We start from the raw sequence: 25,773 nt of genomic DNA, 5'->3' as shown, positions 1-25,773 counted from the left end.
AAAACCGTTAAATTCAAATCTGAGATACCAGGCGCACAGAAATCAGCAGAAGGTCGCTGCTATTTTTAAATTCTCGTTTTTTCTTGTTTCTCTTTGTATTTCGTCGCTCTCTCTTTTCGCTCTAATTATTCTCATTTTCTGCCTACACTTTCCACCATTCAAAAGGCAGAAAACTGTTAAATTCAAATCTGAGATACCAGGCGCACAGAAATCAGCAGAAGGTCGCTGCTTTTTTTAAATTCTCGTTTTTTCTTGTTTCTCTTTGTATTTCGTTGCTCTCTCTTCTCGCTCTAAATTTTCTTATTTTCTGCCTCCTTTTTCCACCATTCAAAAGGCAAAAAAAGAAGAAAAATTCAAATCTGAGATACCAGGCGCACAGAAATCAGCAGAAGGTCGCTGCTATTTTTAAATTCTCGTTTTTTCTTGTTTCTCTTTGTATTTCGTTGCTCCCTCTCTCTTTTCGCTCTAACTTTTCTCATTGTCTGCCTCCACTTTCCACCATTCAAATGGCAGAAAACCGTTAAATTCAAATCTGAGATACTAGGCGCACAGAAATCAGCAGAAGGTCGCTGCTTTTTTTAAATTCTCGTTTTTTCTTGTTTCTCTTTGTATTTCGTCGCTCTCTCTTTTCGCTCTAATTATTCTCATTTTCTGCCTACACTTTCCACCATTCAAAAGGCAGAAAACTGTTAAATTCAAATCTGAGATACCAGGCGCACAGAAATCAGCAGAAGGTCGCTGCTTTTTTTAAATTCTCGTTTTTTCTTGTTTCTCTTTGTATTTCGTTGCTCCCTCTCTCTTTTCGCTCTAATTTGTCTCATTTTCTGCCTGCACTTTCCACAGCTCAAATGGCAGAAAACCGTTAAATTCAAATCTGAGATACCAGGCGCACAGAAATCAGCAGAAGGTCGCTGCTATTTTTAAATACTCGTTTTTTCTTGTTTCCCTTTGTATTTCGTTGCTCTCTCTTTTCGCTCTAATTTTTCTCATTTTCTGCCTCCACTTTCCACAGCTCAAATGGCAGAAAACCGTTAAATTCAAGTCTGAGATACCAGGCGCACAGAAATCAGCAGAAGGTCGCTGCTTTTTTTAAATTCTCGTTTTTTCTTGCTTTTCTTTGTATTTCGTTGCTCTCTCTTTTCGCTCTAATTTTTCTCATTTTCTTCCTCCTTTTTCCACCATTCAAATGGCAGAAAACCGTTAAATTCAAATCTGAGATACCAGGCGCACAGAAATCAGCAGAAGGTCGCTGCTTTTTTTAAATTCTCGTTTTTTCTTGTTTCTCTTTGTATTTCGTCGCTCTCTCTTTTCGCTCTAATTATTCTCATTTTCTGCCTACACTTTCCACCATTCAAAAGGCAGAAAACCGTTAAATTCAAATCTGAGATACCAGGCGCACAGAAATCAGCAGAAGGTCGCTGCTTTTTTTAAATTCTCGTTTTTTCTTGTTTCTCTTTGTATTTCGTTGCTCCCTCTCTCTTTTCGCTCTAATTTTTCTCATTTTCTGCCTGCACTTTCCACAGCTCAAATGGCAGAAAACCGTTAAATTCAAATCTGAGATACCAGGCGCACAGAAATCAGCAGAAGGTCGCTGCTATTTTTAAATTCTCGTTTTTTCTTGTTTCTCTTTGTATTTCGTTGCTCTCTCTCTATTCGCTCTAATTTTTCTCATTTTCTGCCTCCAGTTTCCACCATTCAAATGGCAGAAAACCGTTAAATTCAAATCTGAGATACCAGGCGCACAGAAATCATTAGAAGGTCGCTGATATTTTTAAATTCTCGTTTTTTCTTGTTTCTTTTTGTATTTCGTTGCTCTCTCTTTTCGCTCTAATTTTTCTCATTTTCTGCCTCCACTTTCCACCGTTCAAATGGCAGAAAACCGTTAAATTCAAATCTGAGATACCAGGCGCACAGAAATCAGCAGAAGGTCGCTGCTATTTTTAAATTCTCGTTTTTTCTTGTTTCTCTTTGTATTTCGTTGCTCTCTCTTTTCGCTCTAATTTTTCTCATTTTCTGCCTCCACTTTCCACCGTTCAAATGGCAGAAAACCGTTAAATTCAAATCTGAGATACTAGGCGCACAGAAATCAGCAGAAGGTCGCTGCTATTTTTAAATTCTCGTTTTTTCTCGTTTCTCTTTGTATTTCGTTGCTCTCTCTTTTCGCTCTAATTTTTCTCATTTTCTGCCTCCACTTTCCACAGTTCAAATGGCAGAAAACCGTTAAATTCAAATCTGAGATACTAGGCGCACAGAAATCAGCAGAAGGTCGCTGCTATTTTTAAATTCTCGTTTTTTCTTGTTTCTCTTTGTATTTCGTTGTTCTCTCTTTTCGCTCTAATTTTTCTCATTTTCTGCCTTCACTTTCCACCGTTCAAATGGCAGAAAACCGTTAAATTCAAATCTGAGATACTAGGCGCACAGAAATCAGCAGAAGGTCGCTGCTATTTTTAAATTCTCGTTTTTTCTTGTTTCTCTTTGTATTTCGTTGCTCTCTCTTTTCACTCTAATTTTTCTCATTTTCTGCCTCCACTTTCCACCGTTCAAATGGCAGAAAACCGTTAAATTCAAATCTGAGATACTAGGCGCACAGAAATCAGCAGAAGGTCGCTGCTATTTTTAAATTCTCGTTTTTTCTCGTTTCTCTTTGTATTTCGTTGCTCTCTCTTTTCGCTCTAATTTTTCTCATTTTCTGCCTGCACTTTCCACAGCTCAAATGGCAGAAAACCGTTAAATTCAAATCTGAGATACCAGGCGCACAGAAATCAGCAGAAGGTCGCTGCTATTTTTAAATTCTCGTTTTTTCTTGTTTCTCTTTGTATTTCGTTGCTCTCTCTTTTCGCTCTAGTTTTTCTCATTTTCTGCCTCCACTTTCCACCGTTCAAATGGCAGAAAACCGTTAAATTCAAATCTGAGATACCAGGCGCACAGAAATCAGCAGAAGGTCGCTGCTATTTTTAAATTCTCGTTTTTTCTTGTTTCTCTTTGTATTTCGTTGCTCTCTCTTTTCGCTCTAATTTTTCTCATTTTCTGCCTCCACTTTCCACAGCTCAAATGGCAGAAAACCGTTAAATTCAAATCTGAGATACCAGGCGCACAGAAATCAGCAGAAGGTCGCTGCTATTTTTGAATTCTCGTTTTTTCTTGTTTCTCTTTGTATTTCGTTGCTCTCTCTTTTCGCTCTAATTTTTCTCATTTTCTGTCTCCACTTTCCACCGTTCAAATGGCAGAAAACCGTTAAATTCAAATCTGAGATAATAGGCGCACAGAAATCAGCAGAAGGTCGCTGCTATTTTTAAATTCTCGTTTTTTCTTGTTTCTCTTTGTATTTCGTTGCTCTCTGTTTTCGCTCTAATTTTTCTCATATTCTGCCTCCACTTTCCACCGTTCAATGGCAGAAAACCGTTAAATTCAAATCTGAGATACTAGGCGCACAGAAATCAGCAAAAGGTCGCTGCTATTTTTAAATTCTCGTTTTTTCTTGTTTCTCTTTGTATTTCGTTGCTCTCTCTTTTCGCTCTAATTTTTCTCATTTTCTGCCTGCACTTTCCACAGCTCAAATGGCAGAAAACCGTTAAATTCAAATCTGAGATACCAGGCGCACAGAAATCAGCAGAAGGTCGCTGCTATTTTTAAATTCTCGTTTTTTCTTGTTTCTCTTTGTATTTCGTTGCTCTCTCTTTTCGCTCTAGTTTTTCTCATTTTCTGCCTCCACTTTCCACCGTTCAAATGGCAGAAAACCGTTAAATTCAAATCTGAGATACCAGGCGCACAGAAATCAGCAGAAGGTCGCTGCTATTTTTAAATTCTCGTTTTTTCTTGTTTCTCTTTGTATTTCGTTGCTCTCTCTTTTCGCTCTAATTTTTCTCATTTTCTGCCTGCACTTTCCACAGCTCAAATGGCAGAAAACCGTTAAATTCAAATCTGAGATACCAGGCGCACAGAAATCAGCAGAAGGTCGCTGCTATTTTTGAATTCTCGTTTTTTCTTGTTTCTCTTTGTATTTCGTTGCTCTCTCTTTTCGCTCTAATTTTTCTCATTTTCTGTCTCCACTTTCCACAGCTCAAATGGCAGAAAACCGTTAAATTCAAATCTGAGATACCAGGCGCACAGAAATCAGCAGAAGGTCGCTGCTATTTTTAAATTCTCGTTTTTTCTTGTTTCTCTTTGTATTTCGTTGCTCTCTGTTTTCGCTCTAATTTTTCTCATTTTCTGCCTCCACTTTCCACCGTTCAATGGCAGAAAACCGTTAAATTCAAATCTGAGATACTAGGCGCACAGAAATCAGCAAAAGGTCGCTGCTATTTTTAAATTCTCGTTTTTTCTTGTTTCTCTTTGTATTTCGTTGCTCTCTCTTTTCGCTCTAATTTTTCTCATTTTCTGCCTCCACTTTCCACCGTTCAAATGGCAGAAAACCGTTAAATTCAAATCTGAGATACCAGGCGCACAAAAATGAGCAGAAGGTCGCTGCTATTTATAAATTCTCGTTTTTATTTGTTTCTCTTTGTATTTCGATGCTCTCTCTTTTCGCTCTAAATTTGCTCATTTTCTGCCTCCACTTTCCACCATTCAAAAGGCAAAAAAAAAAAGAAAAATTCAAATCTGAGATACCAGGCGCACAGAAATCAGCAGAAGGTCGCTGCTATTTTTAAATGCTCGTTTTTATTTGTTTCTCTTTGTATTTCGATGCTCTCTCTTTTCGCTCTAATTTTTCTCATTTTCTTCCTCCACTTTCTACCGCTTAAATGGCAGAAAACCGTTAAATTCAAATCTGAGATACCAGGCGCACAGAAATCAGCAGAAGGTCGCTGCTATTTTTAAATTCTCGTTTTTTCTTGTTTCTCTTTGTATTTCGTTGCTCTCTCTTTTCGCTCTAGTTTTTCTCATTTTCTGCCTCCACTTTCCACCGTTCAAATGGCAGAAAACCGTTAAATTCAAATCGGAGATACCAGGCGCACTGAAATCAGCAGAAGGTCGCTGCTATTTTTAAATTCTCGTTTTTTATTGTTTCTCTTTGTATTTCGATGCTCTCTCTTTTCGCTCTAAGTTTTCTCATTTTCTTCCTCCACTTTCTACCGCTCAAATGGCAGAAAACTGTTAAATTCATATCTGAGATACCAGGCGCACAGAAATCAGCAGAAGGTCGCTGCTATTTTTAAATTCTCGTTTTTATTTGTTTCTCTTTGTATTTCGATGCTCTCTCTTTTCGCTCTAAATTTGCTCATTTTCTGCCTCCACTTTCCACCATTCAAAAGGCAAAAAAAAAAAAGAAAAAATTCAAATCTGAGATACCAGGCGCACAGAAATCAGCAGAAGGTCGCTGCTATTTTTAAATTCTCGTTTTTATTTGTTTCTCTTTGTATTTCGATGCTCTCTCTTTTCGCTCTAATTTTTCTCATTTTCTTCCTCCACTTTCCACCGCTTAAATGGCAGAAAACCGTTAAATTCAAATCTGAGATACCAGGCGCACAGAAATCAGCAGAAGGTCGCTGCTATTTTTAAATTCTCGTTTTTTCTTGTTTCTCTTTGTATTTCGTTGCTCTCTCTTTTCGCTCTAGTTTTTCTCATTTTCTGCCTCCACTTTCCACCATTCAAAAGGCAGAAAACCGTTAAATTCAAATCTGAGATACCAGGCGCACAGAAATCATTAGAAGGTCGCTGATATTTTTAAATTCTCGTTTTTTCTTGTTTCTTTTTGTATTTCGTTGCTCTCTCTTTTCGCTCTAATTTTTTCTCATTTTCTGCCTCCACTTTCCACCGTTCAAATGGCAGAAAACCGTTAAATTCAAATCTGAGATACCAGGCGCACAAAAATGAGCAGAAGGTCGCTGCTATTTATAAATTCTCGTTTTTTCTTGTTTCTCTTTGTATTTCGTTGCTCTCTCTTTTCGCTCTAGTTTTTCTCATTTTCTGCCTCCACTTTCCACCGTTCAAATGGCAGAAAACCGTTAAATTCAAATCGGAGATACCAGGCGCACAGAAATCAGCAGAAGGTCGCTGCTTTTTTTAAATTCTCGTTTTTTCTTGTTTCTCTTTGTATTTCGTCGCTCTCTCTTTTCGCTCTAATTATTCTCATTTTCTGCCTACACTTTCCAACATTCAAAAGGCAGAAAACTGTTAAATTCAAATCTGAGATACCAGGCGCACAGAAATCAGCAGAAGGTCGCTGCTTTTTTTAAATTCTCGTTTTTTCTTGTTTCTCTTTGTATTTCGTTGCTCTCTCTTCTCGCTCTAAATTTTCTTATTTTCTGCCTCCTTTTTCCACCATTCAAAAGGCAAAAAAAGAAAAGAAAAAATTCAAATCTGAGATACCAGGCGCACAGAAATCAGCAGAAGGTCGCTGCTATTTTTAAATTCTCGTTTTTTCTTGTTTCTCTTTGTATTTCGTTGCTCCCTCTCTCTTTTCGCTCTAACTTTTCTCATTTTCTGCCTCCACTTTCCACCATTCAAATGGCAGAAAACCGTTAAATTCAAATCTGAGATACCAGGCGCACAGAAATCAGCAGAAGGTCGCTGCTATTTTTAAATACTCGTTTTTTCTTGTTTCCCTTTGTATTTCGTTGCTCTCTCTTTTCGCTCTAATTTTTCTCATTTTCTGCCTGCACTTTCCACAGCTCAAATGGCAGAAAACCGTTAAATTCAAGTCTGAGATACCAGGCGCACAGAAATCAGCAGAAGGTCGCTGCTTTTTTTAAATTCTCGTTTTTTCTTGCTTTTCTTTGTATTTCGTTGCTCTCTCTTTTCGCTCTAATTTTTCTCATTTTCTGCCTGCACTTTCCACAGCTCAAATGGCAGAAAACCGTTAAATTCAAATCTGAGATACCAGGCGCACAGAAATCAGCAGAAGGTCGCTGCTATTTTTAAATTCTCGTTTTTTCTTGTTTCTCTTTGTATTTCGTTGCTCTCTCTTTTCGCTCTAGTTTTTCTCATTTTCTGCCTCCACTTTCCACCGTTCAAATGGCAGAAAACCGTTAAATTCAAATCGGAGATACCAGGCGCACTGAAATCAGCAGAAGGTCGCTGCTATTTTTAAATTCTCGTTTTTTATTGTTTCTCTTTGTATTTCGATGCTCTCTCTTTTCGCTCTAAATTTGCTCATTTTCTGCCTCCACTTTCCACCGTTCAAATGACAGAAAACTGTTAAATTCAAATCTGAGATACTAGGCGCACAGAAATCAGCAGAAGGTCGCTGCTATTTTTAAATTCTCGTTTTTTCTTGTTTCTCTTTGTATTTCGTTGCTCTCTCTTTTCGCTCTAATTTTTCTCATTTTCTGCCTCCACTTTCCACAGCTCTAATGTCAGAAAACCGTTAAATTCAAATCTGAGATACCAGGCGCACAGAAATCAGCAGAAGGTCGCTGCTATTTTTAAATTCTCGTTTTTTCTTGTTTCTCTTTGTATTTCGTCGCTCTCTCTTTTCGCTCTAATTATTCTCATTTTCTGCCTACACTTTCCACCATTCAAAAGGCAGAAAACTGTTAAATTCAAATCTGAGATACCAGGCGCACAGAAATCAGCAGAAGGTCGCTGCTTTTTTTAAATTCTCGTTTTTTCTTGTTTCTCTTTGTATTTCGTTGCTCTCTCTTCTCGCTCTAAATTTTCTTATTTTCTGCCTCCTTTTTCCACCATTCAAAAGGCAAAAAAAGAAAAGAAAAAATTCAAATCTGAGATACCAGGCGCACAGAAATCAGTAGAAGGTCGCTGCTATTTTTAAATTCTCGTTTTTTCTTGTTTCTCTTTGTATTTCGTTGCTCCCTCTCTCTTTTCGCTCTAACTTTTCTCATTTTCTGCCTCCACTTTCCACCATTCAAATGGCAGAAAACCGTTAAATTCAAATCTGAGATACCAGGCGCACAGAAATCAGCAGAAGGTCGCTGCTATTTTTAAATACTCGTTTTTTCTTGTTTCCCTTTGTATTTCGTTGCTCTCTCTTTTCGCTCTAATTTTTCTCATTTTCTGCCTCCACTTTCCACAGCTCAAATGGCAGAAAACCGTTAAATTCAAGTCTGAGATACCAGGCGCACAGAAATCAGCAGAAGGTCGCTGCTTTTTTTAAATTCTCGTTTTTTCTTGCTTTTCTTTGTATTTCGTTGCTCTCTCTTTTCGCTCTAATTTTTCTCATTTTCTTCCTCCTTTTTCCACAGCTCAAATGGCAGAAAACCGTTAAATTCAAATCTGAGATACCAGGCGCACAGAAATCAGCAGAAGGTCGCTGCTATTTTTAAATTCTCGTTTTTTCTTGTTTCTCTTTGTATTTCGTTGCTCTCTCTTTTCGCTCTAGTTTTTCTCATTTTCTGCCTCCACTTTCCACCATTCAAAAGGCAGAAAACCGTTAAATTCAAATCTGAGATACCAGGCGCACAGAAATCATTAGAAGGTCGCTGATATTTTTAAATTCTCGTTTTTTCTTGTTTCTTTTTGTATTTCGTTGCTCTCTCTTTTCGCTCTAATTTTTCTCATTTTCTGCCTCCACTTTCCACCGTTCAAATGGCAGAAAACCGTTAAATTCAAATCTGAGATACCAGGCGCACAAAAATGAGCAGAAGGTCGCTGCTTTTTATAAATTCTCGTTTTTTCTTGTTTCTCTTTGTATTTCGTTGCTCTCTCTTTTCGCTCTAGTTTTTCTCATTTTCTGCCTCCACTTTCCACCGTTCAAATGGCAGAAAACCGTTAAATTCAAATCGGAGATACCAGGCGCACAGAAATCAGCAGAAGGTCGCTGCTTTTTTTAAATTCTCGTTTTTTCTTGTTTCTCTTTGTATTTCGTCGCTCTCTCTTTTCGCTCTAATTATTCTCATTTTCTGCCTACACTTTCCAACATTCAAAAGGCAGAAAACTGTTAAATTCAAATCTGAGATACCAGGCGCACAGAAATCAGCAGAAGGTCGCTGCTTTTTTTAAATTCTCGTTTTTTCTTGTTTCTCTTTGTATTTCGTTGCTCTCTCTTCTCGCTCTAAATTTTCTTATTTTCTGCCTCCTTTTTCCACCATTCAAAAGGCAAAAAAAGAAAAGAAAAAATTCAAATCTGAGATACCAGGCGCACAGAAATCAGCAGAAGGTCGCTGCTATTTTTAAATTCTCGTTTTTTCTTGTTTCTCTTTGTATTTCGTTGCTCTCTCTTTTCGCTCTAATTTTTCTCATTTTCTGCCTCCACTTTCCACAGCTCTAATGTCAGAAAACCGTTAAATTCAAATCTGAGATACCAGGCGCACAGAAATCAGCAGAAGGTCGCTGCTATTTTTAAATTCTCGTTTTTTCTTGTTTCTCTTTGTATTTCGTCGCTCTCTCTTTTCGCTCTAATTATTCTCATTTTCTGCCTACACTTTCCACCATTCAAAAGGCAGAAAACTGTTAAATTCAAATCTGAGATACCAGGCGCACAGAAATCAGCAGAAGGTCGCTGCTTTTTTTAAATTCTCGTTTTTTCTTGTTTCTCTTTTTATTTCGTTGCTCTCTCTTCTCGCTCTAAATTTTCTTATTTTCTGCCTCCTTTTTCCACCATTCAAAAGGCAAAAAAAGAAAAGAAAAAATTCAAATCTGAGATACCAGGCGCACAGAAATCAGTAGAAGGTCGCTGCTATTTTTAAATTCTCGTTTTTTCTTGTTTCTCTTTGTATTTCGTTGCTCCCTCTCTCTTTTCGCTCTAACTTTTCTCATTTTCTGCCTCCACTTTCCACCATTCAAATGGCAGAAAACCGTTAAATTCAAATCTGAGATACCAGGCGCACAGAAATCAGCAGAAGGTCGCTGCTATTTTTAAATACTCGTTTTTTCTTGTTTCCCTTTGTATTTCGTTGCTCTCTCTTTTCGCTCTAATTTTTCTCATTTTCTGCCTCCACTTTCCACAGCTCAAATGGCAGAAAACCGTTAAATTCAAGTCTGAGATACCAGGCGCACAGAAATCAGCAGAAGGTCGCTGCTTTTTTTAAATTCTCGTTTTTTCTTGCTTTTCTTTGTATTTCGTTGCTCTCTCTTTTCGCTCTAATTTTTCTCATTTTCTTCCTCCTTTTTCCACAGCTCAAATGGCAGAAAACCGTTAAATTCAAATCTGAGATACCAGGCGCACAGAAATCAGCAGAAGGTCGCTGCTATTTTTAAATTCTCGTTTTTTCTTGTTTCTCTTTGTATTTCGTTGCTCTCTCTTTTCGCTCTAGTTTTTCTCATTTTCTGCCTCCACTTTCCACCATTCAAAAGGCAGAAAACCGTTAAATTCAAATCTGAGATACCAGGCGCACAGAAATCATTAGAAGGTCGCTGATATTTTTAAATTCTCGTTTTTTCTTGTTTCTTTTTGTATTTCGTTGCTCTCTCTTTTCGCTCTAATTTTTCTCATTTTCTGCCTCCACTTTCCACCGTTCAAATGGCAGAAAACCGTTAAATTCAAATCTGAGATACCAGGCGCACAAAAATGAGCAGAAGGTCGCTGCTATTTATAAATTCTCGTTTTTTCTTGTTTCTCTTTGTATTTCGTTGCTCTCTCTTTTCGCTCTAGTTTTTCTCATTTTCTGCCTCCACTTTCCACCGTTCAAATGGCAGAAAACCGTTAAATTCAAATCGGAGATACCAGGCGCACAGAAATCAGCAGAAGGTCGCTGCTTTTTTTAAATTCTCGTTTTTTCTTGTTTCTCTTTGTATTTCGTCGCTCTCTCTTTTCGCTCTAATTATTCTCATTTTCTGCCTACACTTTCCAACATTCAAAAGGCAGAAAACTGTTAAATTCAAATCTGAGATACCAGGCGCACAGAAATCAGCAGAAGGTCGCTGCTTTTTTTAAATTCTCGTTTTTTCTTGTTTCTCTTTGTATTTCGTTGCTCTCTCTTCTCGCTCTAAATTTTCTTATTTTCTGCCTCCTTTTTCCACCATTCAAAAGGCAAAAAAAGAAAAGAAAAAATTCAAATCTGAGATACCAGGCGCACAGAAATCAGCAGAAGGTCGCTGCTATTTTTAAATTCTCGTTTTTTCTTGTTTCTCTTTGTATTTCGTTGCTCCCTCTCTCTTTTCGCTCTAACTTTTCTCATTTTCTGCCTCCACTTTCCACCATTCAAATGGCAGAAAACCGTTAAATTCAAATCTGAGATACCAGGCGCACAGAAATCAGCAGAAGGTCGCTGCTATTTTTAAATACTCGTTTTTTCTTGTTTCCCTTTGTATTTCGTTGCTCTCTCTTTTCGCTCTAATTTTTCTCATTTTCTGCCTGCACTTTCCACAGCTCAAATGGCAGAAAACCGTTAAATTCAAGTCTGAGATACCAGGCGCACAGAAATCAGCAGAAGGTCGCTGCTTTTTTTAAATTCTCGTTTTTTCTTGCTTTTCTTTGTATTTCGTTGCTCTCTCTTTTCGCTCTAATTTTTCTCATTTTCTTCCTCCTTTTTCCACAGCTCAAATGGCAGAAAACCGTTAAATTCAAATCTGAGATACCAGGCGCACAGAAATCAGCAGAAGGTCGCTGCTATTTTTAAATTCTCGTTTTTTCTTGTTTCTCTTTGTATTTCGTTGCTCTCTCTTTTCGCTCTAGTTTTTCTCATTTTCTGCCTCCACTTTCCACCGTTCAAATGGCAGAAAACCGTTAAATTCAAATCGGAGATACCAGGCGCACTGAAATCAGCAGAAGGTCGCTGCTATTTTTAAATTCTCGTTTTTTATTGTTTCTCTTTGTATTTCGATGCTCTCTCTTTTCGCTCTAAATTTGCTCATTTTCTGCCTCCACTTTCCACCGTTCAAATGACAGAAAACTGTTAAATTCAAATCTGAGATACTAGGCGCACAGAAATCAGCAGAAGGTCGCTGCTATTTTTAAATTCTCGTTTTTTCTTGTTTCTCTTTGTATTTCGTTGCTCTCTCTTTTCGCTCTAATTTTTCTCATTTTCTGCCTCCACTTTCCACAGCTCTAATGTCAGAAAACCGTTAAATTCAAATCTGAGATACCAGGCGCACAGAAATCAGCAGAAGGTCGCTGCTATTTTTAAATTCTCGTTTTTTCTTGTTTCTCTTTGTATTTCGTCGCTCTCTCTTTTCGCTCTAATTATTCTCATTTTCTGCCTACACTTTCCACCATTCAAAAGGCAGAAAACTGTTAAATTCAAATCTGAGATACCAGGCGCACAGAAATCAGCAGAAGGTCGCTGCTTTTTTTAAATTCTCGTTTTTTCTTGTTTCTCTTTGTATTTCGTTGCTCTCTCTTCTCGCTCTAAATTTTCTTATTTTCTGCCTCCTTTTTCCACCATTCAAAAGGCAAAAAAAGAAAAGAAAAAATTCAAATCTGAGATACCAGGCGCACAGAAATCAGTAGAAGGTCGCTGCTATTTTTAAATTCTCGTTTTTTCTTGTTTCTCTTTGTATTTCGTTGCTCCCTCTCTCTTTTCGCTCTAACTTTTCTCATTTTCTGCCTCCACTTTCCACCATTCAAATGGCAGAAAACCGTTAAATTCAAATCTGAGATACCAGGCGCACAGAAATCAGCAGAAGGTCGCTGCTATTTTTAAATACTCGTTTTTTCTTGTTTCCCTTTGTATTTCGTTGCTCTCTCTTTTCGCTCTAATTTTTCTCATTTTCTGCCTCCACTTTCCACCGTTCAAATGGCAGAAAACCGTTAAATTCAAGTCTGAGATACCAGGCGCACAGAAATCAGCAGAAGGTCGCTGCTTTTTTTAAATTCTCGTTTTTTCTTGCTTTTCTTTGTATTTCGTTGCTCTCTCTTTTCGCTCTAATTTTTCTCATTTTCTTCCTCCTTTTTCCACAGCTCAAATGGCAGAAAACCGTTAAATTCAAATCTGAGATACCAGGCGCACAGAAATCAGCAGAAGGTCGCTGCTATTTTTAAATTCTCGTTTTTTCTTGTTTCTCTTTGTATTTCGTTGCTCTCTCTCTATTCGCTCTAATTTTTCTCATTTTCTGCCTCCACTTTCCACCATTCAAATGGCAGAAAACCGTTAAATTCAAATCTGAGATACCAGGCGCACAGAAATCATCAGAAGGTCGCTGATATTTTTAAATTCTCGTTTTTTCTTGTTTCTTTTTGTATTTCGTTGCTCTCTCTTTTCGCTCTAATTTTTCTCATTTTCTGCCTCCACTTTCCACCGTTCAAATGGCAGAAAACCGTTAAATTCAAATCTGAGATACCAGGCGCACAGAAATCAGCAGAAGGTCGCTGCTATTTTTAAATTCTCGTTTTTTCTTGTTTCTCTTTGTATTTCGTTGCTCTCTCTTTTCGCTCTAATTTTTCTCATTTTCTGCCTCCACTTTCCACCGTTCAAATGGCAGAAAACCGTTAAATTCAAATCTGAGATACTAGGCGCACAGAAATCAGCAGAAGGTCGCTGCTATTTTTAAATTCTCGTTTTTTCTTGTTTCTCTTTGTATTTCGTTGCTCTCTGTTTTCGCTCTAATTTTTCTCATTTTCTGCCTCCACTTTCCACCGTTCAATGGCAGAAAACCGTTAAATTCAAATCTGAGATACTAGGCGCACAGAAATCAGCAAAAGGTCGCTGCTATTTTTAAATTCTCGTTTTTTCTTGTTTCTCTTTGTATTTCGTTGCTCTCTCTTTTTCGCTCTAATTTTTCTCATTTTCTGCCTCCACTTTCCACCGCTCAAATGGCAGAAAACCGTTAAATTCAAATCTGAGATACCAGGCGCACAAAAATGAGCAGAAGGTCGCTGCTATTTATAAATTCTCGTTTTGTCTTCGACCTTCTGCTGATTTCTGTGCGCCTAGTATCTCAGATTTGAATTTAACGGTTTTCTGCCATTTGAGCTGTGGAAAGTGGAGGCAGAAAATGAGAAAAATTAGAGCGAAAAGAGAGAGAGCAACGAAATACAACAAGAAACGAGAAAAAACGAGAATTTAAAAATAGCAGCGACCTTCTGCTGATTTCTGTGCGCCTAGTATCTCAGATTTGAATTTAACGGTTTTCTGCCTTTTGAATGGTGGAAAGTGGAGGCAGAAAATGAGAAAAATTAAAGCGAAAAGAGAGAGCAACGAAATACAAAGAGAAACAAGAAAAAAAGAGAATTTAAAAATAGCAGCGACCTTCTGCTGATTTCTGTGCGCCTGGTATCTCAGATTTGAATTTAACGGTTTTCTGCCATTTGAACGGTGGAAAGTGGAGGCAGAAAATGAGAAAAATTAGAGCGAAAAGAGAGAGCAACGAAATACAAAGAGAAACAAGAAAAAACGAGAATTTAAAAATAGCAGCGACCTTCTGCTGATTTCTGTGCGCCTGGTATCTCAGATTTGAATTTAACGGTTTTCTGCCATTTGAGCTGTGGAAAGTGGAGGCAGAAAATGAGAAAAATTAGAGCGAAAAGAGAGAGCAACGAAATACAAAGAGAAACAAGAAAAAACGAGAATTTAAAAATAGCAGCGACCTTCTGCTGATTTCTGTGCGCCTGGTATCTCAGATTTGAATTTAACGGTTTTCTGCCATTTGAACGGTGGAAAGTGGAGGCAGAAAATGAGAAAAATTAGAGCGAAAAGAGAGAGCAACGAAATACAAAGAGAAACAAGAAAAAAAGAGAATTTAAAAATAGCAGCGACCTTCTGCTGATTTCTGTGCGCCTAGTATCTCAGATTTGAATTTAACGGTTTTCTGCCATTTGAACGGTGGAAGTGGAGGCAGAAAATGAGAAAAATTAGAGCGAAAAGAGAGAGCAACGAAATACAAAGAGAAACAAGAAAAAACGAGAATTTAAAAATAGCAGCGACCTTCTGCTGATTTCTGTGCGCCTGGATCTCAGATTTGAATTTAACGGTTTTCTGCCATTTGAGCTGTGGAAGTGGAGGCAGAAAATGAGAAAAATTAGAGCGAAAAGAGAGAGCAACGAAATACAAAGAGAAACAAGAAAAAACGAGAATTTAAAAATAGCAGCGACCTTCTGCTGATTTCTGTGCGCCTGGTATCTCAGATTTGAATTTAACGGTTTTCTGCCATTTGAACGGTGGAAAGTGGAGGCAGAAAATGAGAAAAATTAGAGCGAAAAGAGAGAGCAACGAAATACAAAGAGAAACAAGAAAAACGAGAATTTAAAAATAGCAGCGACCTTCTGCTGATTTCTGTGCGCCTAGTATCTCAGATTTGAATTTAACGGTTTTCTGCCATTTGAACGGTGGAAAGTGGAGGCAGAAAATGAGAAAAATTAGAGCGAAAAGAGAGAGCAACGAAATACAAAGAGAAACAAGAAAAAACGAGAATTTAAAAATAGCAGCGACCTTCTGCTGATTTCTGTGCGCCTGCATCTCAGATTTGAATTTAACGGTTTTCTGCCATTTGAACGGTGGAAAGTGGTGGCAGAAAATGAGAAAAATTAGAGCGAAAAGAGAGAGCAACGAAATACAAAGAGAAACAAGAAAAAACGAGAATTTAAAAATAGCAGCGACCTTCTGCTGATTTCTGTGCGCCTGGTATCTCAGATTTGAATTTAACGGTTTTCTGCCATTTGAGCTGTGGAAAGTGGAGGCAGAAAATGAGAAAAATTAGAGCGAAAAGAGAGAGCAACGAAATACAAAGAGAAACAAGAAAAAACGAGAATTTAAAAATAGCAGCGACCTTCTGCTGATTTCTGTGCGCCTATTATCTCAGATTTGAATTTAACGGTTTTCTGCCATTTGAACGGTGGAAAGTGGAGGCAGAAAATGAGAAAAATTAGAGCGAAAAGAGAGATCAACGAAATACAAAAAGAAACAAGAAAAAACGAGAATTTAAAAATAGCAGCGACCTTCTGCTGATTTCTGTGCGCCTGGTATCTCAGATTTGAATTTAACGGTTTTCTGCCATTTGAGCTGTGGAAAGTGGAGGCAGAAAATGAGAAAAACTAGAGCGAAAAGAGAGAGCAACGAAATACAAAGAGAAACAAGAAAAAACGAGAATTTAAAAATAGCAGCGACCTTCTGCTGATTTCTGTGCGCCTGGTATCTCAGATTTGAATTTAACGGTTTTCTGCCATTTGAGCTGTGGAAAGTGGAGGCAGAAAATGAGAAAAATTAGAGCGAAAAGAGAGAGCAACGAAATACAAAGAGAAACGAGAAAAAAGAATTTAAAAATAGCAGCGACCTTCTGCTGATTTCTGTGCGCCTGGATTTGAATTTAACGGTTTTCTGCCATTTGAATGGTGGAAAAAGGAGGCAGAAAATGAGAAAAATTAGAGCGAAAAGAGAGAGCAACGAAATACAAAGAAAAACAAGAAAAACGAGAATTTAAAAATAGCAGCGACCTTCTGCTGATTTCTGTGCGCCTAGTATCTCAGATTTGAATTTAACGGTTTTCTGCCATTTGAACGGTGGAAAGTGGAGGCAGAAAATGAGAAAAATTAGAGCGAAAAGAGAGAGCAACGAAATACAAAGAGAAACAAGAAAAAACGAGAATTTAAAAATAGCAGCGACCTTCTGCTGATTTCTGTGCGCCTGGTATCTCAGATTTGAATTTAACGGTTTTCTGCCATTTGAATGGTGGAAAAAGGAGGCAGAAAATGAGAAAAATTAGAGCGAAAAGAGAGAGCAACGAAATACAAAGAGAAACAAGAAAAAACGAGAATTTAAAAATAGCAGCGACCTTCTGCTGATTTCTGTGCGCCTAGTATCTGAGATTTGAATTTAACGGTTTTCTGCCATTTGAACGGTGGAAAGTGGAGGCAGGAAATGAGAAAAATTAGAGCGAAAAGAGAGAGCAACGAAATACAAAGAGAAACAAGAAAAAACGAGAATTTAAAAATAGCAGCGACCTTCTGCTGATTTCTGTGCGCCTGGTATCTCAGATTTGAATTTAACGGTTTTCTGCCATTTGAATGGTGGAAAAAGGAGGCAGAAAATGAGAAAAATTAGAGCGAAAAGAGAGAGCAACGAAATACAAAGAAAAACAAGAAAAAACGAGAATTTAAAAATAGCAGCGACCTTCTGCTGATTTCTGTGCGCCTAGTATCTCAGATTTGAATTTAACGGTTTTCTGCCATTTGAACGGTGGAAAGTGGAGGCAGAAAATGAGAAAAATTAGAGCGAAAAGAGAGAGCAACGAAATACAAAGAGAAACAAGAAAAAACGAGAATTTAAAGGTAGCAGCGACCTTCTGCTGATTTCTGTGCGCCTGGTATCTCAGATTTGAAATTAACGGTTTTCTGCCATTTGAATGGTGGAAAGTGGAGGCAGAAAATGAGAAAAGTTAGAGCGAAAAGAGAGAGAGAGCAACGAAATACAAAGAGAAACAAGAAAAAACGAGAATTAAAAATAGCAGCGACCTTCTGCTGATTTCTGCGCACCTGGTATCTCAGATTTGAATTTAACGGTTTTCTGCCATTTGAGCGGTGGAAAGTGGAGGCTGAAAATGAGAGAGCAACGAAATACAAAGAGAAACAAGAAAAAACGAGAAATTAAAAAAATCAGCGATCTTCTGCTGCATACAGTATACATATGTATGTATTTATATTAATTTAAACTAATTGATAACTTGTGCTGGTTTAAAGCAAAATAAAATATAATAAAATAAAATATAAAATAATCGTTTGTACAACAATTATAAAATAAATACAAATTCTGTCAGATAGATAATGATAATAATAATAAAATCTAACTTAATTATTGTATATGTTTTTCTTTCTTTTAACTTTATGGTATTTAAATGGTATTTCTCGAAGCTGAAATGGTATTTAATGGTATTTATTTTTAGGACGGATGGTATTTTTGATCGTTATCGTCACGGTCACGCTGATAAGATGTAAATTCCATGAAACACAACGAGAACAGTTGAACAATTTGTAAAATTAACACAAAAAAACAACTTGGAAACGGTAAGATACGCCTTGAATTGTTACAGAGCTGTCCAGATACGACAAAACAAAGGGTGAGGTTGGCCCACAACTCACAGACACACACGCACACACACGCGAAATCACGCACACACAGAAGGGGAATATGAAAATCTGGAAAATTTCATTACTTTGTAGATGAAATAGTTATGTTATGTGGCCTTTGAAATGCTTTTCAGACATATAAAAGGAAGCACAAGCAACTGGTAAAAGCGTTTGGATCTATGCAAACATAAGCAGACTTCAGAGAGAGAGAGAGCCCTGGCGGCCTTATTTTCCTACGACGACATCTTCGGACAAAGAACGCAGTGCAGCCGTGACATACGCACATACAAAACGAAAGGCCCACTAAAACTAACAACAACTGAGGGACTGCTCGAGGGCTCCAGCTACACGTCGCATCGTCATTTATGCGCTAGAGAAGCCTCAAGTCGAGCACTTGTGTTGCGATTCTCGCATTTGCTGCATAATTACTTTGCCGCACCAGGAACAAAGGCGAAAATAGAGCAAGAGGAAGGGGAAGCTGCATCAGAAGCATGACGATCAAGCCAGTAAGCGCTCCCAGCGCGAAGCGCGTGGCTGGCAACGTCGTGGACGCGGACAACAAGGAGGCGCATGCAACCGGACAGGTCGTGGTCGAGCAGTCAGTGGTTAATCAAACGCACCGCAATGTCGTCATCGATGGCCACGGCCAGGTAAGTGTGTCTTTGGCTTACCAAGAAAGCGCCTACCCCCAACTCTGCACCACTCGATTTACGCTAATTTTTGTGTATTTGCATCGCGCAGAGTCCTCAGAGGCGCGGCGAGGTCTACGACGAGCTGGCACGCACTCACCGCTGCAGCCCCCACAAGAGGTGAGTGATCGTTTTTGGCCCACATTCCTTGGCTGGGTGTCACCTGCATGTAAATGTGCACATGTGAAGCGATATGTGCTCCCAGACATACACATGAAGGTGCTACACCCCTGCCTTCAATATGATTTCTGGGGCGTTATACAGGAGTGCCAGCATACACCATGGAAAATCAAGAGCTGGGTTTCGAATTGGCTTACAGGCCGTGCAGATATCCTTTTAGGTTACTTAAAAGAAACCAAAGGGTCAGCCACAGGACCTTTCACGTTAGCACAGTAATTGTGCATCAGTTTTTAATTCGCAATGGTACCAATTGCAGCCGTTGTACTCTTTATACATCAATTTTTGACAGATTGTTTAATTTATTGAATTTTTTTCTTGTTTTTAAAGCAGCACGCGCTCGAAGCGTCGCGACCACCACGACAGTCATGCGCATCATCACAAGCGCGACCGCTTGGAGCGTGAGAAACTCATCCATCCGGCCGTGGTGCCGGGCAGCGTGCCTGGAGTGGCTGGCAGCAAATGCACCAGTCCTCCCCTGGCCACAGCGTCTGGCAGCAGCAGCAGCCCATCTGCGGTGGGTCGCAAGTCCCCTGAACATCTGGGCTTGGGATGTGCCAATGTACCAACGACACTGGGACAGATACCGCCAACCACTGCGGTGGCCAATCTAACCAAGATTGCGGAGGATACATTTTCCGGTTACAACAGCGGCGACGAGCATCTGCAGCCAAAGGAGCGCAAGATACCGGCGGAGGAGTGGCAGCGTCGCGATGTGGAGTTCGCCAAGTGCATGGAAGAGAACGGCTATGAACTGAAGCCCGTCGAGGAGGACGGAGCCTGCCTCTTTCGGTCCATCTCGCTTCAAATCTACGGCGATGAGGGAATGCACGATGTGATTCGCCAGCATACCATGGATTATATTGTAATGTTGGCAGCACTCCGCTGGATAAGCTGATGTCTAACGTAACTCTGTTCCCTGTTGCAGCACGAGAACCGTGAGTACTTTGGGCAGTTTGTCACTGAGGACATCAGCAGCTACATCCAGCGAAAGCGGGCTCGCGATGCTCACGGCAATCACATTGAAATTCAGGCCATATCGGAGATCTATAGTCGCACAGTCGAGGTCTACTGCTATCAGGCTAGTAAGTTGTTCATTTCTCCAAATCGTGGGAAACAAAAGCTGCTACTGAGGAGTTCCCCTTTGCTAAAATATTCTTCATATTTCAGCCCCAATCAATATCTTCAACTCTGAGCAATCGCAGGCTGGCTACCCCCCGCTCCGCCTATCGTATCAGCGTGGCTCTCACTACAATGCCATTTTGGATCCCTACAACGCCACCGTCGGCGTTGGCCTGGGCTTGGCTGGCTACAAGCCTCAGGTTCAAACCAAAGAGGCTTTGCGTCTCAGCGAGCAGCTGGAGATCGAGCAGGTGAGTTGTGCAGCCATCAACCCATGAAGCTATATTAAGTGACAACGTCCCAATCGTAGACGATGTTCGAGGACAAGCTGAAGACCACAGATTGGGAGGCCACCAATGAGGCCATCGAGGAGCAGATTGCACGCGAGTCCTACCTGCAGTGGTGCCGCGACAACATGCAACGCTCGCGCAGTAGCAATACAGCCGGCGGCTCGGCCACATCCTCGACAGTTACCTCGGCTGAAGCTCTCACCGACTCGGACGCCTCGCCCTCCAAGTACTCGTGTGGTGGCACCAGCAGCAGCGGCGGTATCGCGGCTGCAACTCTGGCCAGCGTTAGCAGTGTTGCTGGCCCATCCACAATGTTTTCGATGTCACCCAAAACGCTCACACAGTTCGGACACAAGCTTCCGCCAGAAGTCGGCGATCTGGGCGGCTACGAAAGCGACGCCACAGACATGAGCAGCACCAGCTCGGTGGGGCACTGCGGTGGCAACGCCTCCCCCAGCACTGCAGCCGCCCAGCGGTCAAGCAAAGCCTCCAAGTCACAGCGCCGCACTACGCTGCGCAAGAAGCGCCGCCACGAAACTCGTGAGGGATCGTTGGCTGGCAAAAGGTGTGTATACTGCATTGCCAATCGTTGTGCGTGTGTTTGTGTGTAATAATATCTATCTGCAGTACCGAGGCTATTGAGGCTCCGCTACGCAAAAGTCCCAAGCGTGATGCTGTCCCTTCTGCAGCTCGTGCCATCACCCCAGAGGCTGATCAGCAGCCCTGTACATCAAAGCAATCGTCGCACTCGCCGCAGAAGCGGGGGGATGCTCCGTCGTCGAATATTTATCAGGAATTACTCGAGGCTTCGCTTGCCAATGATGGTGAGTTCCAGACAGTCAATTTTAAAGAGTCATAATCAAATCCCTCTTGCTGTGGCAGGGCGCAACGAGCGCGAGATGCTTCAGCGGGCCATTCAAATGTCGACAAGCGACTACATGGAAGACCAGAAGCGGAAGTATCTCTGCGGGCCATAGGAGATGGTAGCCGCAACGCGTCGTTCTTTGTACAGTGATTTAAGAGTTCTTTTCGCAACGAAAACGAAACACAAAAACCTACCAAAAACCAAACGCAGTAAATATCTACAATTCTGAAACATTGATGAATAGGCGGCCACCCATGAATTTATCGTAGAGGAAATCGGGGCATGCCCCAATTTTCAACGCATACACTATACTACATGATATATGTATCTGTATATTAAGCATATATTTTGTTATGAAGTAAATCCACAAACAAAACCATTCATCATCGAATCTGCAGATGGATTTGTACAGATGCACAAATTTTGATAAGCTTCGAGACCCCTCTACCCTGTCCGATTTTCTGTCACGAATGTGTGCTCCATTTCCCTTCATATAATTAATGCGTAACTTGTAACTTCATACATACACATCTATCATAGTTTTAAACTTAAGTTTAGTTTCGTACGCACGCGCGAACAGTGGTGTATCGAAGCTGCTCGCAGTGCGTAAACAAAATAAAGGCATTGAAAACATACGAAAACCTACAGACATACAGAATACACATAATGCTAGTGTTTAATTACTTAATTGAATATAATAAATGGTGCATAATAATCATAAATGATGAGTACTCTAAATAAAGCTAATAACCCTAGAAAGTGCAATTTTAACAACTGTTTAGAGATGTCAGAGGGGCTACAACTATTTATGCTGGATTCCCTCTCTACTCGTAGGCTGAGACGACATCGCTGGTTTAATTCGAATGAGGATAATGTTGGAAGATATCAACGGACAGACAGACCAACCATGAAAGACAATTGAAACTAATTTGAGGTTCGCGAAATACATAGCTATAAGGGAATGTATGGCCCCTTGAGCCAATCGTTGATCAAATCCAAACTTTATCGAAGCTAGTCTCTTGTCATAAAGAAAAAGAGGTGTTGAAATTTTATCTAAACAATTAGCAAAAGGTCCGCTGGTACCTTTCCTCTTATTGTGGATCTACGATATTCCCCTGATGCAGCTCTAAAGTTCAGATTACTCAATGAAAATCTGCCACGGTCAAAAAGGAAAAACACAACCCATAGACCAAAGTATTGAATGAACATATTCCGCTAAGTTGAAGATCAAATTATATTGTTTACTGCATTTTTACACTTGTTTTTTTGTGGTTCTTTTATCGGTGTAGCAAAAGGTAAACATACATACATTCAATTCACAATATCTGATTCGTACCTAGATGCAAGTGTAAATCTAAATTGCAATCGTTTACATTATGTACATATACACGGTTATAGAAATATACATATACGCATGTAGTGCGCCTGCATTTGACATCTCATGTGTTCACGTAATCGCACAGGCGGCATGCAGATGCCACATACCATACCGTACACCGATACGGATTCAATTTGTACAAAAATACATTTCACTAAAATACATCGCTTACAAAACTATTATTCCTTTGCACAGTTCTCTTAAAGTATTCTATGGAATGTTATTTGGGAGCATACAAAGGCCTGGGACCTGGGACACCACTCCTAGATGCTAGATAGGGATCGGATCTCTCCATCTTTCGATGATTTTCGATTTTGAATAGTAAAGAGATAGTGTAAATACTTTGGAATGGACCTTCTTTAGGCTTAAGAACAGATTGTGGGAAGAAAGGATCGGATTATGGGAAGGTAAACCATTTTGAAAGCATTACGAGCATTGGATTGGAGTGCCTAATAGAATTTAGTCCTAATTTCTTGAGGATTGTATTAGGTAGGGCTTAAGCAAAGCAGTTAATTTTGGTAATAGAATGTAGTCGCGATTTGTGCGTGTGTGTAGTAGATTCGGAGACGGTCCCAACTGTCGTCGAGGTCTGGTCCGGCTGGTGGGGGGTGGCTTACCATTAAAATTGTACAACATTGGGAGTTTCCATGTGGAAGCTCCCGAGATATTTGCTAGCGAACCTGCTGATATCGTCAACGATATTCTCCAGTGTGTTCAATCCGATTTGCGGAGTCAATTAAATTGTGTGGACCGAGAGAGTTGCGTTTTGGGCCGGCCGCCAGCCGTTTGTGGCGACTGGTGGCGGCTGGCTGTGTGGCGGAATCGAATTTTGCTTAACTGACTTTACAAAAATCATTTGGCTAATTTAGCATCTGCTGCTGTTGCTGCTGCACCTGCGGCGCCTGCTGCTGTTGCTGCTGCTGCTGCTGCTGGGTGATCACGATGTGGTGTTGCTGCTGCTGCTGCTGTTGTTGCTGCTGTTGCTGCTGCTGTTGCAACTGCTGCTGCTGGCTGGCCAGCTGATTCGCGTGCTGCAGCGCCGCGGTGGTCGCCTCCGTCACCACCGGCTGGAGCATGCTGGTGCCGTTCTCTCGCCGCACGTGGCTGTTCAGCTCGGCCTTCACACGACGGGCAATGTGGGAGCGGGTGTGCTTGCGCAGATGATCCTTGCGGTAGAAGCCCTTCCCGCACTCCTGGCACTGGTGCCGTTTCTCGCCCGAGTGGATCACAAAGTGCAGACTCAGTTGCTCTTTGCGCTTGAAGGCTTTCAGACAGACGGTGCAGATGTAGGGCCGCTCCGGATTGTGCGACTGCTTGTGCCGGGTGAGGTGGTCCTTGCGCTTCAGCGACGCCTGGCACACATCGCACACGTACCGCTTCTCCAGGTTGTGGCCCACCAGGTGCACCTCGAGGAGCTCCGGCTCCGGATAGGCCACATGACACTCGGGGCACATGTACAGCGGGCTGCCGTCCAGTGCCGTTCCCAGACGGATCTCGCCCGGACGCAGCTTCGGCTTGCGGTCCTTGCTTCGCTTTTTGCGCTTCTTTTTCTTGGTGCTGCTGCTGGTGGCGACGCCTGTCGCCGCAGACGTGGATGCCACAGCCGCCTGCGTCTGCGCTTGTGCCTGTGCCTGCACCTGTAGCGTCGTCTGCTGCTGCTGCAGCGTCAACTGATCCTGCTGAGGTATGCTGATAGTTGTGGTGCCAATGGTGTTGATCCCTATGGCTGGTCCCGTTTGAACCTGCAGCACCTGCGGAAGAGCCATGCCATCGATTAGTAGTGGATATGGCCCAGCCACGCCACAGCTCATGGGCACTCACCACGTTCTGCTGGTTCTCCTTCTTGATCGTCTCCGCCGAGTACTTGAGGAAGTGGTGCAGCGACAGGGGCAGCGTGTTGGCCGGAAGATGAGAGAGATAGTCGGCGACAGTGGTGCCCGGCGTGAGCGTCTGCCAGGAGGTGTTCTGGAGCACTAAAATGGCAGATGAGGATGAGCATTGGATTGACTAAAAGAAGGGGCTGAGATTGGCTGAGGGACTCACCTTGCTGCTGCAGGATGGCGTTGCACAGATCCTGGGTGAGTTCCTGCGGCGCCGCAACCTGTTGCTGCTGCATCTGCTGCTGCTGTTGTTGCTGCTGCTGTGCCTGGCTGGAGGTGCCCGCCTGGAGGGCGTCGGCGGCGCCGCTCGTTGCCGTCGCACTGGCATATGCGACTGTGGCGTACTGCGGCTGTTGCTGCTGCTGCTGCTGCGCTGTGGATACCAGGTGGCCATTGTACTTGTCGCCCTGCATACCCTCCTCCTGCCCGCTGCGGAACTTACTGCTGCCACCGCTTTGCCCCGCCGACATGGTCGGCTGGCTGAAGTGCGTCATGCCCACCGTGGTGGCGGCCTGTTGCTGCTGGTAGCGTGTGCTCCCGCCTCCGGCATCCTGCTGTTGCTGCTGCTGCTGCTGCGGGTTATTGGTTGCCGTCACCGTCACATCAGCCACGGCGGCGGTTAGTGAAGAGACGAGGGGCGCCGTGCTGGTTGTGAACTGGGGCAGTCCAGGTAAATTGCCGGGGAAATTGTTCCCGAAGGGTGTGAAATTCATTTTGCACTTGTTGCTCAGCTCTCTGCTGATCGCTCAGGAAACTCGCTCGAAATTGGATGTGTTTGTCTTTGAAAACGGGGCAACTGAAATGGGAAATCCGTTGATAAAGAATTCGGAATGCGGTAAGAGCTGTACATGGGTATGATTTAGGTGTAATATATTGTACATATGTTATGTAGTTAGTTCTGTACCACATTGAGTCGTTTGCGATGGCTGCAGATTTACAATATAGAAATATATTTATACGCGATCGCTTGCATGTGAATCAATTTGTACTTTATACTTTATGAACAATGAAAACAGTGTACAAATGTGCCTGGAGCTGACCTATGTCTACGAATGATCTAAGCTGAAAAGCCTTGACTGCTTTATAAGATTTTTCCCTCACAGCCTACCAATTTTTGGGATAAGCAATAATCCCCCGGCTTTATTAATTATCAAGTCAATTAGATGTTGCATAGAGGCATTCTCATAAATTGATCTCCATTTGTATGGCAATGAAATTCTCCTAACTTTCCTGAACTAAAAATATTTTAGCAAAACTTGAGACTGTATCATCAAGGAGCCCAGCATAGGTCTTCCTTTCTAAATGTCTTTAAAGCAACAAGAAACAAAAATGCATAGTTCTACTAGATAGATAAATTAATATTTATGAATAATTGATCTCAACAGATATTAGGAGAATATAATACTTGAACATTAAATATTAATAATATTAAATATTAAAAAAATTAAACCGCTATTATTTATTAAATTTTAAGATCTTTAGCAGGAGCAATTTCACAGGAACATTTGGTGGAGTCTGGAGGGAGATACGATACGGGAA

At 41.1% G+C, this 25,773-nt stretch overlaps 2 protein-coding genes across 5 annotated transcripts; one reads left to right on the top strand and one right to left on the bottom strand.

Annotated features, from left to right (window-relative positions):
* The first annotated feature begins 17,659 nt into the window (after nucleotides 1-17,659).
* On the top strand, nucleotides 17,660-21,465 carry LOC111080711 (OTU domain-containing protein 5-B). Of its 4 annotated transcripts, none has more exons than XM_022376499.2 (9): nucleotides 17,660-17,770; nucleotides 17,968-18,483; nucleotides 18,575-18,642; nucleotides 19,033-19,564; nucleotides 19,628-19,784; nucleotides 19,870-20,072; nucleotides 20,132-20,676; nucleotides 20,739-20,935; nucleotides 20,994-21,465. In XM_022376499.2, the coding sequence occupies exons 2-9, from the start codon at nucleotides 18,325-18,327 to the stop codon at nucleotides 21,086-21,088; spliced, it is 1,956 nt and encodes a 651-aa protein (XP_022232191.2). In that variant the 5' UTR covers nucleotides 17,660-17,770; nucleotides 17,968-18,324; the 3' UTR covers nucleotides 21,089-21,465. The 4 variants fall into 4 exon arrangements, with proteins under 4 accessions (XP_022232191.2, XP_022232189.2, XP_022232190.2 ...); XM_022376497.2 differs by having other exon boundaries at nucleotides 20,985-21,465; XM_022376498.2 differs by having other exon boundaries at nucleotides 19,030-19,564.
* Nucleotides 21,466-22,201: 736 nt separating this feature from the next.
* On the bottom strand, nucleotides 22,202-25,310 carry LOC111080701 (ras-interacting protein RIP3). Its single transcript, XM_022376484.2, has 4 exons — nucleotides 25,139-25,310; nucleotides 24,398-25,030; nucleotides 24,176-24,327; nucleotides 22,202-24,105 (listed from the first exon to the last, which is right to left on the bottom strand). Exons 2-4 carry the CDS (start codon nucleotides 24,945-24,947, stop codon nucleotides 23,215-23,217), a joined length of 1,593 nt encoding a protein of 530 aa, XP_022232176.2. The 5' UTR covers nucleotides 24,948-25,030; nucleotides 25,139-25,310; the 3' UTR covers nucleotides 22,202-23,214.
* Nucleotides 25,311-25,773: the final 463 nt, after the last annotated feature.

This window comes from Drosophila obscura, unplaced genomic scaffold (assembly GCF_018151105.1).
Source record: "Drosophila obscura isolate BZ-5 IFL unplaced genomic scaffold, ASM1815110v1 contig_1, whole genome shotgun sequence".
Classification (NCBI taxonomy): Eukaryota; Metazoa; Arthropoda; class Insecta; order Diptera; family Drosophilidae; genus Drosophila; species Drosophila obscura.
This window is presented reverse-complemented; position numbering and strand designations above follow the sequence as displayed.

Bases quoted from the DNA above. Each gene is read 5' to 3' on its own strand.
- LOC111080711 (XM_022376496.2), top strand. From the start codon at position 18,325: ATGACGATCAAGCCAGTAAGCGCTCCCAGCGCGAAGCGCGTGGCTGGC. The intron at 19,565-19,627 runs GTAATGTTGGCA...TCCCTGTTGCAG, and splicing joins AGCATACCATGGATTATATT to CACGAGAACCGTGAGTACTT. The intron at 19,785-19,869 runs GTAAGTTGTTCA...TTCATATTTCAG, and splicing joins GGTCTACTGCTATCAGGCTA to CCCCAATCAATATCTTCAAC.
- LOC111080701 (XM_022376484.2), bottom strand. From the start codon at position 24,947: ATGAATTTCACACCCTTCGGGAACAATTTCCCCGGCAATTTACCTGGA. The intron at 24,328-24,397 runs GTGAGTCCCTCA...CTGCCATTTTAG, and splicing joins CGCCATCCTGCAGCAGCAAG to TGCTCCAGAACACCTCCTGG. The intron at 24,106-24,175 runs GTGAGTGCCCAT...GCTCTTCCGCAG, and splicing joins AGGAGAACCAGCAGAACGTG to GTGCTGCAGGTTCAAACGGG.